The sequence below is a fragment of the Callorhinus ursinus genome, unplaced genomic scaffold (genome assembly GCF_003265705.2).
Source record: "Callorhinus ursinus isolate GAN/ISIS: 27379988/994484 unplaced genomic scaffold, GSC_fseal_2.0 scaffold81, whole genome shotgun sequence".
In the NCBI taxonomy this organism is placed as follows: Eukaryota; Metazoa; Chordata; class Mammalia; order Carnivora; family Otariidae; genus Callorhinus; species Callorhinus ursinus.
The window spans coordinates 1,981,351-1,995,712 of NW_027397143.1; the positions used below are offsets into that span (position 1 = coordinate 1,981,351).

At 42.9% G+C, this 14,362-nt stretch overlaps 1 protein-coding gene across 2 annotated transcripts in view; it reads left to right on the forward strand.

Moving 5' to 3' along the window:
• Nucleotides 1-319: 319 nt before the first annotated feature.
• The window catches only part of ZNF354C (zinc finger protein 354C), a 36,119-nt gene continuing 22,076 nt past the window's right edge, over nt 320-14,362 (forward strand). The window contains exons 1-5 of one of the 2 annotated variants that reach the window (XM_025862690.2): nt 320-443; nt 1,672-1,726; nt 3,337-3,463; nt 3,804-3,899; nt 8,946-10,376. In XM_025862690.2, coding sequence (XP_025718475.2) covers nt 1,694-1,726; nt 3,337-3,463; nt 3,804-3,899; nt 8,946-10,376 — 1,687 coding nt within the window. In that variant the 5' untranslated portion in view covers nt 320-443; nt 1,672-1,693. Of the gene's footprint in view, nt 444-1,671; nt 1,727-3,336; nt 3,464-3,803; nt 3,900-8,945; nt 10,377-10,408; nt 10,549-14,362 lie in introns of those variants that run through there. The other variant, XM_073887606.1, reaches the window with a different exon arrangement.

Here is a 14,362-nt window from a genome sequence, read left to right on the forward strand (position 1 = left end):
AGTCATCGCTTTCAATCCCATTGGGAATATACCCAGAAGAGGAATTGCTGAATCAAGAACGACCAGCAGCGAGTGGCGAATTTTCCATATTTTTAAATAGATACTCACTTTTCCCAAAAAGGGTGCTCCACAGGACAAGTGGTGAGCGAGGCAGAAAGACGAGGCTTCAGCCTTCTTGGGCTCCCGGCAAGATGGCGTTCTCTAGCCTTACCGCTATTGGCCCTTCTCGGACACCGTAGGCCGCCGTCCCCCGACGACGTCTGGGAAATAGAGTTCGAAAGGAAAAGTGCGGCGGTTCGGCCGAGGGACCCGAATACCTCTCGTGCGCAGACGCAGTTGCGCCCGGCGGCCTAACGGTGGCGGCGAAAAATGTCCCCAGGCTAGGTATCCTGCTTGTCTCCAGTGCGGTCCGCCGCTTGGCGTCTCCGTCGCGGCGGGCACAGGTACAGGCCCCCGGTGAGAGCGGGCCCAGGGTGTGCAGCTCCTGCGGCGGGGCCAGGGCAGAAGGCCGGCCGCCGCGCGAATCCCAGTTGCGGGCGTCGGAGCGGCGGCTGCGGCCTCGGCAGGTGAAGGCGGTCCGGGGAGGGGGCGTTGCCCCGGGAGCTCTCCGCTCCCGCGGTCCCGCAGCCCCGGAAATCGGAGCTGTCACCGCCTGAGCCCCGGGCGCCAGCCTCGGGCGGGGCTCCTGGAGCAGCGGCCCCAGAACTGAGATTGCAGGGAGCTCTGCCTTGTTGGAGGGTTCATGCACCCTGGGGCAGTTTTTGGCTGGTAGCGTTTGTGGGTCTCCCCCCACCCCCACCTCGCCCCGAGTTTCAACTTTATTTTATTGTGTATTAGTTTTTGCTATCCTTGCTATATTGAGCTTGTGTGGCCCTGTTCTCCCAGAGTGAGTGAATCCTAGAGTGATTTGACTATTCCTTTTTTTTTTTTGATTAATTTCGTCCTTTTGCTGAGTTACTTCCCTTTTCTCCAAATTTTAAATTCATCTTTAGCCAATGATGCTCTTTCTTTTGAGCCTTGTGGGGTTTTTTTTTTTGGAGCAGGGAGAGGATGGGTAATGTTTTTGTTTATATTAAGGAGATTTGATAACTCTTTCTTCATAAAGGAAGCACCATTTCCAAGGGGAAGAGAAGACTAATTTTTGGTTGGCTCTTCCTGAAAAGGACACCAATTTCCTTCGAATGTTATGTGAAGAATTATTATAATTATCGTATTATTATACTTTGTTGTCATATGTTATATCTAATTATTTACTATGTTAGGTACAATATAATTATATATAGCACAAAATACTTAAGTATAGATGTGCGGAATATTTATGTTATTTCTCTTTCATTGAGCATCTCTGTGAGCACGGCCTGACGGCCCTTTACTCTGTTAATGTACATCAGTTGGTTCTAATTCCTTAGTCTGATTTATCTTTATTCAGAAACCACTGGCTGAAAGGTAGCAGGCCAGTGACTGGAAGTATGCTTGCTGCCCACTCCTGGTTTGGGTGGCCATGCCCATGGCCCCTCTAACTCAGGGATGCCTGGGCTCCCAGTTTCCCTCTGGCTTCCATCTGCAGGCGGCTCAGCGTGTGGAGCTCTCTAATTTAGTCAGGCCTCATGAGGGTGGGAGTACAGACAGGATGGACAGACAGACTGCTCACAGTTTCTCTCTCCATTTCAGGTGCCTTCTCCAGGAGGGAGAAATGGCCACAAGGTTGCTGCCAGCCCAAGCTCAGGTGAGTGAAGGCTTCTTTCTTCACCTGCCTTCCCGGTTCAGAGATCGTGAACACACTGACGCCATTGTTGAGCTTTACGAGGCAGTGAAGCCCATGGAGGGACCTGAGGGCCTGGTAGGGTAACTCAGGAAAGAAGCTGCTTCTCTCTCTCTCTCTCTCTCTCTTTTTAATATTTTTTATTATGTTCAGCATGTAGTACATCATTAGTTTTCAATGTAGTATTCAAGGGTTCGTTAGTTGTGATTCTAGCTCTTTTCTTCAAGCATGTGAAGAAATCCAAGTAGTTCTGGATTAGGTCCTGGATTAGGGTTCATTTAGCACAGTCCCCTCCAGTTCCATCCATGTTGATGCAAATGGTGGGTATTCATCCTTTCTAATGGTTGAGTAATAATCCATTGTATATATGGACCACATCAAGCTGTTTCCGTAGTGCTTGGGGCTAGTCTCACTGGGAATTCCCCACCTAACAGCTAAGTACTTGTTGATTAGGAATTGAATGTCCCCCCTCCCCAGCCCTGTGCTAGAGCCACACCCAGGGCTCTGTGAGGGATCTAGGTATGTTTTTTTCCCTGTGAAGGTTGGAAACTTGGGGGAATCAGGTAATTCTGTCTGTAACATTAGGAATTCAAAGAGAAAATGTATGGTCTTTACCCTCAAGGAATTGAGGACCAGTCAACTAGAGTAGTACCTGATAGGAGTCCAGGTGATTGTCTAGGAAGATCCAAGAAAGAAGACCTCTGAATCAGCAAGTGTTATCAGAGGTACTTCTAGTATAGTTGACTCTTGAACAATGCAGGGTTTCAGTGTTGCCGGGTGAACTGGGGAGGCCCTGGGGCCTCGACCAAGCCTGTCCTGAAGGAGTTGCTGAAGGTTCTTGGTCTTGTCTCAAGAAAGAATTCAAGGACGGACACACAACACAGCAGATGAGTGACACAGCAGGGAAGTTTATTAAAGCAAAAATTATACTCTCAAGATAGAGCAGATGAGCTTGAGAGAAAGAGAGAGAGAGCGAGCTTTGTGCCCTGGGGTTTGAGTTGCTATCTTTTATTGACGGTTGTTAACTAGGGGGTGCAATATTCTGGAGGGGCAGTTTCACTTTCCATTTGCCTGAGTTAAGAGATAAACTGGGAAGAAGAGCTTAAGGAAAAATGTGGAACAAAGGTCAGTGAGTATAAGCAGGTGGGCAGTAAAGGTCAGGTCTTGGGGTCTAGCTGGTGACAGTATTACAAGCAGAAGAAGGGTAAGTACAGCACAATAAGATGTTTTGAGAGGGAGAGACCACATTCACATAATTTTGCTATAGTATATTGTCATAATCGTTCTATTATTAGTTGTTAATCTCTTACTGTGCCTGATTTATAAATTAAACTTTATTATAGGATTGTATTTATAGGAAAAAACAGTTTATATAGGGTACGGTACTCCCCAAGTTTTAGGCATCCTCTGGGGGGGGGGGTCTTAGAACATATCCCCTTGCAGAAGTGGGAACAACTGTATGTACATTTGGAAAGGACAGAGACTCGCCTGGAGATGCTTGCAACCTTGTGTGACGACAGGCGACATCCCCAAGGGGATGGTCCCAGGTGAGCAGGAGTGGGTTTCCGTTGCAGGAGTCTGTGACATTCAGGGACGTGGCCGTGTTCTTCAGCCAGGATGAGTGGCTGCGCCTGGACTCCGCGCAGAGAACCCTGTACCGGGAGGTGATGCTGGAGAACTACGGCACCCTCGTCTCGCTGGGTAAGGACCTTTCCTCATGATGGAGAGTCTGCCGGGGGAGCATTGTGGGGCCCTCTTTGAGGAGGACCCGCAGGTGGGCTCACAGGGTGGCAGTTGCTCCCCCCGTCTACTGCCAAGAAAGGCCTTGGATTGGTAGAGTTGGTGATGGGCAGCCTTTGTGTGCTTTTACTGTTCTTTGTCCCCAAACTCTGTCCCTCTCTCATGAGAGGTTCCAGTTTGGAGACGTGCACAACCAGCACCCTGACTTTCTTCCTGAGACCACCTCTGGCCATCCTCTAGGAGCCTGACCCCTCTAATGTCTGCACAGAGGACTCATTCTCTTCTTCTTGTTCACCAACAGGAATCCTGTTTTCCAAACCAAAGGTCATCTTCCAGTTACAGCAAGGGGAAGACCCCTGGATGGTGGAAAATGGAGTTTCTCAAGGCCCATGTGTAGGTGAGTGACAATGATTGGGAAGTGGACAGAGCATTTTCTCACTGCCTGGGTGCTGCTGATCAGGAGATGTTGAGCAGGGCCTGGGGAAGGCTGAGAAGGGCATATCCTCTCTCTCTACCTTTCTGAGTCCTTGATGCGGCAGGTTCAGAGGGAGAGTTGAATTCTCCCAAGAAAGGCCCACTTGTCTCCGTTGTCCTTTGTAATGTGAATGCAGAAAATGTGACACCGTATATAATGCGTAAAGGTTTGTGAGTCATGTCTTCCCCTGTTTTTCTGGACTGATTATTTTCCTTTTTTTAAAAAAAAATTATTTAAATTCAATTAGGCAACATATAGTACGTCATTAGTTTCAGATGTCATATTTCATCAGTTGCATATAACACCCAGTGCTCATCACGTCACATGCCCTCCTTACTGCCCATCACCCAATTATCCCATCCCCCCACCCTTCTCCCCTCCAGCAACCCTCAGTTTGTTTCCTATAGCTAGGAGTCTCTCATGGTTTTTCTCCCTCTCTGAGGACTTCCCATTCCTTTTCTGGACTGATTATTTTCTTAAATTATCTTCCCTTTGTGGTTTGAACAAACCTTCTATCCCTACAGTACATCCCTCATTGTTCCAGCTTGGGTTTTTATTTGACTTTTTTGGTCTGCAACTTATTACATATGGTTCAGCTAACAAGAAAACGCACATGTGTGTGCACTTACATACTACACAAGAGCGAGAAAGCAGGGGTGGCAACATGGTGATAAATAGAATTTATGCAGAAGGTTTGCAGATATTCAACATGGCATTCTCCTAAATCTTTTGTGTGAAAATACTCAAAATATTATGTTCCAGACCCTGGCTGCTAGGACGTATCTCTCAATCTCTAAACCTCCTCTGGGTTGCTGGGTCCATAAGCTCTCATTTGCTGTTCGGCTTTGTCTTTGTTTTTTTTTGTTGTTGTTGTTGTCATCTCTGGGTTTTTTTTTTTTTTTTTTGGTCTTTGTTTGCTTTTGTTCTGTTTTGTCTTTGAGACACCAGAGGGTGGCTCTCTTCCTTTGAGTTTTGCTACTTATCCAGCATTTATTTCTCTCAATGGCAGGACACAGGCTTTCTGGGTCAGCTCAATCCTGTGTTTCCATTCATGAGCTTTGTCTTCAGATTTTCCCCTTTGTTTTGACTAGAGTGTTTTCTTGAATAATATTTTCAGAAAGGTTCGTGTGTGCTCTATTTGTACATGTCTACAATCAATTCTTTTAGGATGCCTGTGTGGCTCAGTCGGTTAAGCGTCTGCCCTCAGCTCAGGTTGTGATTCCAGGGTCCTGGGATTGAGCCCTGCATCGGGCTCCCTGCTCAGTGGGGAGTCTGCTTCTCCCCCTCCCTCTGCCACTCCGCCTGCTTGTGTTCTCTTTCTCTGTCAAATATTGAAAACCTTTAAAGGTTTTAAAAATAAATAATAAATAAATAAAATCAATTCTTTTACCTCTCTGGTGAGAATTATGGATCTAGAATTCTAGCATCAATTTTTTTTTTCTTCACACTTGGCTGTAGTGACTGAGCATTGAGTGTCGTTGATAAAAAGTCCTCCATTAGCATGATTCTTTTTCCTTTATCTTCTGTGTAGAAATCTAGTCCCTCCGCCCTTTTTTTTGTCTTCTGTCTAGAATATTATAGGATATTTTCTTTATCTTTGGAATGCAGAAGGTTCATTAGGTTGTATCAGATACCAAGGAGTTTTGGTTTAATATTGTTATTTGGCCTCATGGGGCCCTTTGCTTTGAAGAGCCAAGTCATTTTCACTTCAGGGATATTTTTTTCTACTACATACTAACATATATTCTGCCACATTCCACCAACAATCCGAGGAAGCTAACTGTAAGACTAATGGTAAAATAAAATAGAAGTTTGGTCAGAACCTTAAAAAGTGAATATATCTGTGGTAAGGGCCAGCAGTGTAGCCATGGGTGAGTCTCGAATTTGGCTCTGAGCTTTCTGGTTGGTAAAAAAATCATTAGTATCAAATTGACTTGTTCTTCTTTTGCAAGCATTTGAAAAAAATTAACTACTTCTAATTAATACAAGGTATGTGTAGTATTGTTAAAAAAAAAAAAAAAAAGGAGGGGCTCCTGGGTGGCTCAGTCAGTTAAGCTTCTGCCTTCGGCTCAGGTCATGATCCCAGGGTCCTGGGATCGAGTCCCACATCGGGCTCCCTGCTCAGCAGGGAGCCTGCTTCTCCCTCTCCCTCAGGTATCCCCCCTGCTTGTGCCCTCTTTCTCTCTCTCTGTAAAATAAATAAAATCTTAAAGAGAGATTCACCTGAAATTTTGCCAACCAACCATGATGAACCTTTGTTGATATTTTACTATTTGTCCTCTCAGATTGTGAGTATTTGAGTGTGTTTGTGCATGAGGGAGAGACATAGAGAGAGAGATTGATTATACAGACTGTTCTCAAACCTATTTTAAATTGTGAATGTCCTTCAGTTATTCAGCGCTCATTAAATAGAGGCCTGTGTCTCTGAAAGAGCTCTATTGTATTGTTAAACCATATCTTATTAAATAATATTCTGGAAATTTTAATTTCTAGTTTTTTTCCTGTTATTAAGATAGCTGTAGTGGCTCTAGAATACAAAGGTATAATATAAAGAGAAACAGAGAAAAGGTCCAGAGAATAAATAATTGTAGTACAAAGGCATGAGTATAACCATTAAAAACTCAAGGAATGTGAATTTGAAAATTCACCCAGGATTCTTTGAAAAACGATTCAACTTCATTATAATCAGTGAATTACAAACTAAAGCAATGGGATGCCATTTTCCCCTTACTGTATTACCCCAAATTAAGAAATACATATCCAGTGTTTTCCTATCGCTCTGATACCTGAGTATCTTTCGTAGGATGTTGATGGGTGTAATCTTTCTGCAGGATGGTCTGGCTTTATTAAAATCGAGTCCAGGTTTGGAAGTTTATCTTAAGGCAATAATTCCATAATTGTGCAGAGTTGCAAAGGTGGTATAAAGAATGTTTGTTATAACATGAGGGATCACTGGGAAGAAGAAAGCTAAGTGACTCTTAGAAGGGGATTTATTAAATTATGATTATGTTTCTGCTTTGAAATCTTACATTGCCATTAAAATGATGGTGTCAACCTTCATTTGTTGTCATGGAGAGAAGCCCACAGTTTTTTTGTAAGTGCACAGTAGGTAGGGGGAAGCGTAGTTTCAACCTATTTTTATTTTTTAAATAAAAGTGTTTTCTAATATCCAGAAAAATTCTGGTGAGCTAAATTCCACATCTAGCAATGATTATATTTGTGTGTCATGTGTATAGCTAAGTTCGATTTTCACATTTATAGCCTTCTGTATTCTTTATTTTTCTTACAATGATTATCTCTTTTTTAGTTAAGAAAATAAAAACTCTTTAAGAAAATACATTCATTCTTTTTGAAGCAATGACACCATTCCTTGCACTGTGTTCTAAGTGATTAAAAAGTGGACTGAAAATTATTCTCAAGAATGTGCTCTTCCCCCAATAGTCCCCATATCGTCACATGGCACCCGTCTCCATCGAGCTGCCCAGGCCAGAAGCTGGACATCATCCTCGAGTCCTCTCTTTCACGTACTCTGTACGTCCCATTCATAGGTGAAGGTACTTGTCATCTCTGTCTTCAGAACATCCCAAATGTGCCCCCCTCCACTGCCATGCCAGTGCAGACCGCCATCGCCTCCATCCAGTCCCCTGAGTGGCTGCTCTGCATCTGCCCACCCCGAATTACCGTCCATTTGTCACACTGCCACTGCGATCCTCTTTAAACAGACCTGTGCTGTCCTTCCTAACTAGCAGTGATCCTCTGAAGAAGTTCCAGATGTCCTCCTGTATCTTACAAGACCCTGCGTGACGCGGCTCCTGCCTACTTCTTGGCCTCACCTTGTAACACTGGCTTGTTCCCTCTTGCTCAGGCCACACTGGACAAATCTGGGTTCCTGGACAACTCGAAGCTGACTCTTGCCTTGTGTTCTTTCTGACTGGAATCCTCTTTACACCCACAGTTTTGCTTGGCCAGCTCTCATTATTTAGATCCCATCTTTAATTCTACTTCCTTATCACCCAGTTTAAAATGTCAGCTCGTTTACTCATACTGCACACCACCTTGTTTTTGTTTGTTTTCCTCATTCTTGTCACCCCCAGGACTCATCATCCCTAGTTTATTTGGCCACTTGGTCACTGTTAACACCCTGCTGCTAGAATGTAAACCTTGCAAAAACTGGATTCCTGTCTGATATGTTCCCCATACTCCTAATCTTGAGCTTTGCATGGCGGCTACTGAGTAAATAATTGCCTGAACAAGTGAGGGAATGGCCATCATAACACCACATACAGCACTTGGAGGAGTTCTAAAACAGCACTAATCGAGGCCCTGGGTTTCAGAGAGCTTTTTAAGACCCACAGCTCTTCCAGGTTTTACTTGTAGCTCCTCTGCAGTTTCCTCGTGGATTTACCTTGAGTGCACTGGTGACTGATGCAGGAGAGGGAGTTGAGGAGTAACACAACCCGCTGAACTCAGAAGTGCTCTGTCCCCTGCTGACCTGAGCTTTTTCCTAGAGCGGGCCTGGCTGCCCTTGTTGGAGGAGCTTCCCTCGGAGTTCACCCGAGCTTTCCTCAGACCCTCTCCACCCAGGCACGTCTCCCATGCTGCTTCTTTCTCTTGCCCTTTTTTCTTTTTTTCTTTTTTTTTAAAGATTGTATTTATTTATTTGACAGAGAGATAGAGAGTACAAGCAGGCAGAGGGAGAGGGAGAAGCAGGCTCTCCGCTGAGCAGGGAGCCCAACACAGGGCTGGAGCCCAACACAGGGCTCGATCCCAGGACCCTGGGATCACGACCTGAGCTGAAGGCAGCCGCCTCACCGACTGAGCCGCCCAGGCGCCCCATCTCTTGCTCTTTTTTTCTCCCCATCCTTTCTTAAGAATTCGGGAACTATTTGTCAGCAGTCCTTGTATATTTTGGTGTCACTTTTCTTTACTCTCAGTGCAAGGGAGACTTACCCATTTTGTTTATTTTAGGTTGGGAGCGCTTGTTTGAAACTACAGTTTCTGAAGAAGAAAATCAGGAAGTAATGAATAAACTCCTAGGTGACAGTCCTTTTGATTTCAAGCCAGGGAAAGCCTATATAAATGAGGACAAACTAGAGAAGCAACAAGGCAAAAAGAACAAACCTTTCAGGAAAGTCTTAGTCACCATCAAAAACACCCACATGAGGGAGAGGAGCTTTACAAGTATTGAGCTCGGGAAAAATGTCAGTCTGAAATCATCCCTTATTAGAAAACCCAGACTCGTTTCCAGAGGAAGGAAACCCCATTCCCAGCAGTATTCAGTTCTCTTTAAACAACTGGGAGTCAATACGGTGCGCAAATGTTACAAATGTAACCTCTGTGGGAAAATCTTCCTCCACAGTTCTTCCCTGAGTAAACACCAGAGAATCCACACCGGAGAGAAGCTCTACAAATGCAAGGAATGTCGGAAAGCTTTCAGCCAAAGCTCCTCTCTCACTCAGCACCTGAGAGTTCACACGGGAGAGAAACCTTACATCTGCGGCGAATGTGGGAAAGCCTTCAGTTTCACCACATCCCTCATCGGACATCAGAGGATGCATACCGGAGAGAGACCCTATAAATGCAACGAGTGTGGCAAGACATTTAAAGGAAGCTCATCCCTGAATAATCACCAACGAATTCATACTGGAGAAAAGCCCTATAAATGTAACGAGTGTGGGAGAGCCTTTAGCCAGTGCTCATCTCTTATTCAACATCACAGGATTCATACTGGAGAGAAACCCTACGAATGTAGTCAGTGTGGGAAAGCCTTTACTTCAATATCGCGGCTAAGTAGACACCATAGAATTCATACTGGAGAGAAACCCTTTAATTGTAATGAGTGTGGGAAAGTATTCAGTTATCACTCAGCCCTTATCATACATCAGAGAATCCACACTGGGGAGAAACCTTATGCATGTAAGGAATGCGGGAAAGCCTTCAGCCAAAGCTCTGCTCTGATACAGCATCAAAGAATTCATACGGGAGAAAAACCCTACAAATGCAACGAATGTGGGAAGGCCTTCTCCTGGATTTCACGGCTTAATATACACAATAGAATCCATACCGGAGAGAAACCGTATAACTGTAAAGAATGTGGAAAAGCCTTCAGTTCTCACTCAGCGGTTAATACTCATCGAAAAATTCACACTGGAGAGAAACCTTATAAATGTAATGACTGTGAAAAAGCCTTCAACCAAAGCTCAGCTCTCATTCAGCACCAGAGAATTCACACTGGAGAGAAACCATTTAGCTGTAAAGTATGTGGGAAAGCTTTCCGACAAAGCTCATCCCTTATGACGCATATGAGGATTCATACGGGAGAAAAGCCGTATAAATGTAAAGAATGTGGGAAGGCTTTTAGTCAGAGCTCATCCCTTACCAATCATCAGAGGACTCATACTGGAGAAAAACTATAAATAAAACACATGTGGTGGAAAGTCTTCCAACTGAAGTTCATTCCATACTCAATTTCGAAAAATTCATCCTGGGCAGGAAGTGATGAAGAGTAGTTAATTGTGAGTTAAACTTCAGAATGTAGACCTCCTCAGACATCAGAGACTTCATGATGCAGGTAACATTAGGTGTATTAGGAAAGCTTCTATGAAATGGGTTTTTCATAGTTTTTAAGTTATTACTGACTATAAGGTAGAGAATGTGTAAGATTCTTTTATCTTCTCCCTGGTGACGTGCAGTAAGAGCCCCCAGCTTTTGCAAGCGTCCCTGGGAAGCGTGTTGATTTGTGTAAAAGTGTAGCCATAAAATCCAGACTTTAGATTAATCTAGGAATCTATTTTTTGAAACGACATTTAAGTGTTATGCAAGCCAGTTATCCTAAGAAGAATGTTTTGGAGAAGAAATGTAAGCAGGTGACCTGTAGCTACCTCACTGTCGCTAAAATGTGTTCTTTAATAGTTTAAAGGCAAATCGTGTACTTGGTGGTTGTGAAAACTTTTTGGATTGTTTCTTCTTTGCTTTCCAAGCCATTTACCTGAAAAGAAAACCACTCTGTAAGCTCTGCAGGCATACGGGCCTGTGAGTTTTCTCCCTGACGACTTGTTCCCAACTCTGAAGCAGATCTAAAGTCACTTTATTTTAAATCACAAAATGCATGGTATTTCACTTGGTTTTATCATAAAGTGATTACCTTTGCTGTGTGAGGTTGAGAATTAAAGGTTATTCAGACAACTACTGCTTTTGCAAGTTACTCCACTGGTAAATGTTAGTGATGACCTTACAGTGTAAGATGGGAGCATGCCTCTTGGCACCCAAGGCTTTGCCTGCTTCATTGAGCTCCCTGGTTATCATCCAGGAAGGCCCAGGAAGAGAGTGGATCACCATTCGTCCTAGCTGCTGGTAAAGTGAACCAGGTAACTTTCACTCCCTCCCACAGTTTGAGGGCCATGAGACAGAAATTCAGACTCTAAGTTCAGTAAATGGGCTGTTAGATGCTTCAACAAGTTAGCACGTTTCAGCATTTCTAAAATGTGAATAATAATTCGGCAATGTAAAAAGTTATCTCCCAAGTCAAACTAAAATTGTTGAACTTTACGGAGCAACATCCTTTAGTGTTGTCCAGTATCATCAAGAGTGGGCAAGCACTAAAGGACTGAACTACCTATTTTGTTTAAAAAAAAAAACAACAACAACAAACAACTAGTTTCTTCCTTTTGTCAAAGAGTTAAAAAAGTAATAAAAATACCTCAGAAAAGGTACTATTGGGGGTGGAGACTGAGCTAAAGCAAAAATCACCGAATTCAACTTTTGCTTCCTGGGACCAATTAATCAGTCTTACTGTTCCAGACTCATGAGGAACAGACTTTTGAGTCATGTAATCCTCCACTGCTGTGCCTTTTTCCCCACAACCATTCTTTTAAGTTCTCTAATTTCTGAGAAAATGTCTAGGAAAATATAACTTCCCTGTCTTGGTCCACTTAGGTTGCCATAATAAATACCACAGCCCTGGGTGGCTTATAAACCACTGAAACTTCTTAAAATTCCAGAGGCTGGGAAGTCCAAGATCATGACGCCTGCATGGGTGTGTTCTGGTGAGGATCCTCTGGTTCCTAGCTGGTGCCTTTTTGGAACCTCACATGGCGGAAGGGGTGAGGGAGCTCTCCGAGGCCTCTTATGAGGGCACTGATCAAATTCATGAGGCTCCACCCTCATGACAGTCACCTCCCAAAGGCCCCACCTCCTAATACTATCACCTCTGGGGTTAGGGTTTCAACACGAATTTTGAAGGGGCACACATTCAGACCATTGCATCTCCAAGTAACAATATAGTCCTAAAAATAATCCCCCCAAATAAATCTGAATAAAGTTACACAAAGAAAATATCAAGCCCAGTTATTTTTATGTTGTGGTCTCTCAAACTTGCAAGTAACAGGCCATTTGAGTCTTACGCAGGATCTTCCAGAGGAGATCGTGTACAAGCACAATGATTCCAATATAACCCAGTACCAAAATTGACAAGGAAAGTACAAGAAATTAAAAAATGCGGGCCTATATCATCCATGAACAAAAATGTAAAAACCCTAAACAAAGCAAATGTAATCCAGAAGTACCTCAACATAGTTAATGCATCATGATAAATGCAGATTTTTCATGGGAATTGGCGGGTTATTTAGCATTAGGAAACTTACAGATGCTGTGTACCACCTGGGCAGGTTAAAGATGCAAAATCCATATGTTCATCTCAGTAAATGCAGACAAAGCAACCACAATACTCAGCACCCATTCATTTAAAAATTCTTAAGCAGAGGAGATAGTTTACCTAACCTGGTAAAAGGGTTTTTACCAGAAACCTGCTGGAAAAAATATTAATGTTAGAAGTAGTCATGGCAGGAGGAACATACGGAAAGAACAGATTATTCAATAATAAATAATGGCTGAGAAAAAATGGTTCATCCACATAGAAAAATTGGATGCCTACCATCACCACAAAAAGAATTGTGTGAAAGGCAAAATTGTATATCTTTTGGAAGAAGATGTAAAGAAAAACTTTGTGACCTCACAATAGGGAAAGGATTTTTTTTAAACAGGATACAAATAAGCCATGAAATCTTTTTTTATATTTGCTCACATTAAAAAAAAAGAACATCTGGTTATCAAAATATACCAAAATGGAGATGAAAAGTCAAGACATAAAACAGGAAATCTTTCCACAACATTTTTGACAAACGCTTACCGTCTGGAAAATTTAAACACTTTGTACAAATCAACTTAAAGAAAAAAAAAAAGACAAACTTGTAGGGAAAAAAGTGGTCCAAATATACATGACTACTTATTTCACAGAAGAGGAAATACAGATTTTTAAAAAACATGAAAAGATGCTTAAAAATGGAAATTAGAATCACAGGATTTTATGAGATTTTATGACTTTTTAAATAGACCTTATTTTTTTAAATTTATTTTTGATTTTTAAGTAGGCTCTATATCCAACGTGGGGCTTGAACGCACGATCCCATGATCAAGAATCACACACTTCACTGACGTGGCTAGCCAGGCACCCCAAATTTCATGGATTTGTTTTGTTTTGTTTTTAAGATGAGTAAAAACAAAGATATGTGACATTACTGAGTTTTGGGATGTATGTGGAGTAACTGGAATCCATCACTGTGGGAGTGTAAATTGATAGAGACCATTGGCATCCTATAAAGTCGAACATGTCCTATGTATATATGATAGATAAATGTGTGCATATGAGCAGTACGAGACAGGTATATAAAGATATTCTTAGCAGCACTGATCATAGAAGCTAATGTTTGGAAGTAGTCTGAATGTTAATAGGAAAACGGAGAATTTTGGAATGTTAACAATGTAGAGCAGCAGGGAGAATGAACCAAAGCTATAAGCAAACACAGATGAATTTCAAAGCCTGTTGACTTTTCAAAAGTCAGAGGAAACAACATATGGTATAATATGTTCTGCAATATTAAATTGATTCTAAGTGATTTATACATGTGGTAAGACACTAAAAATAGCAAGTGGTTGGATGACAAGATAGTCTAGCTATCCCTTCCTGTGTAACAACTCATCCCCAAGTTTAGTGGCTTAAAGCAACAATTTATTAATGCCGTTGGTTGCATATTTGGGTTCAGTTGGGGAATTCGTACTTGGTGTCTCTAATGCATTTGCAGTGGGCAGCTGCCGCTCCTCTGAGCTTGGTGTCCAGGGTGGCGGGCACCCAGTGATGGCCACTGCTGAGAGCCTGGTTGGGCTTCACACAGAAGGGTGGCTGGTTCCTGAGAGGCAGTGTCCCAAGAGCCAGCATCCTAGAAGATCTACATTGAAAGTGTAGATCTTAGAACTCTGCTTTAGAAGCCACATGACATCAGTTCTGTATTCTCTTGGTGAAAAATGGTTTATAGATGTCCAGATTTCAA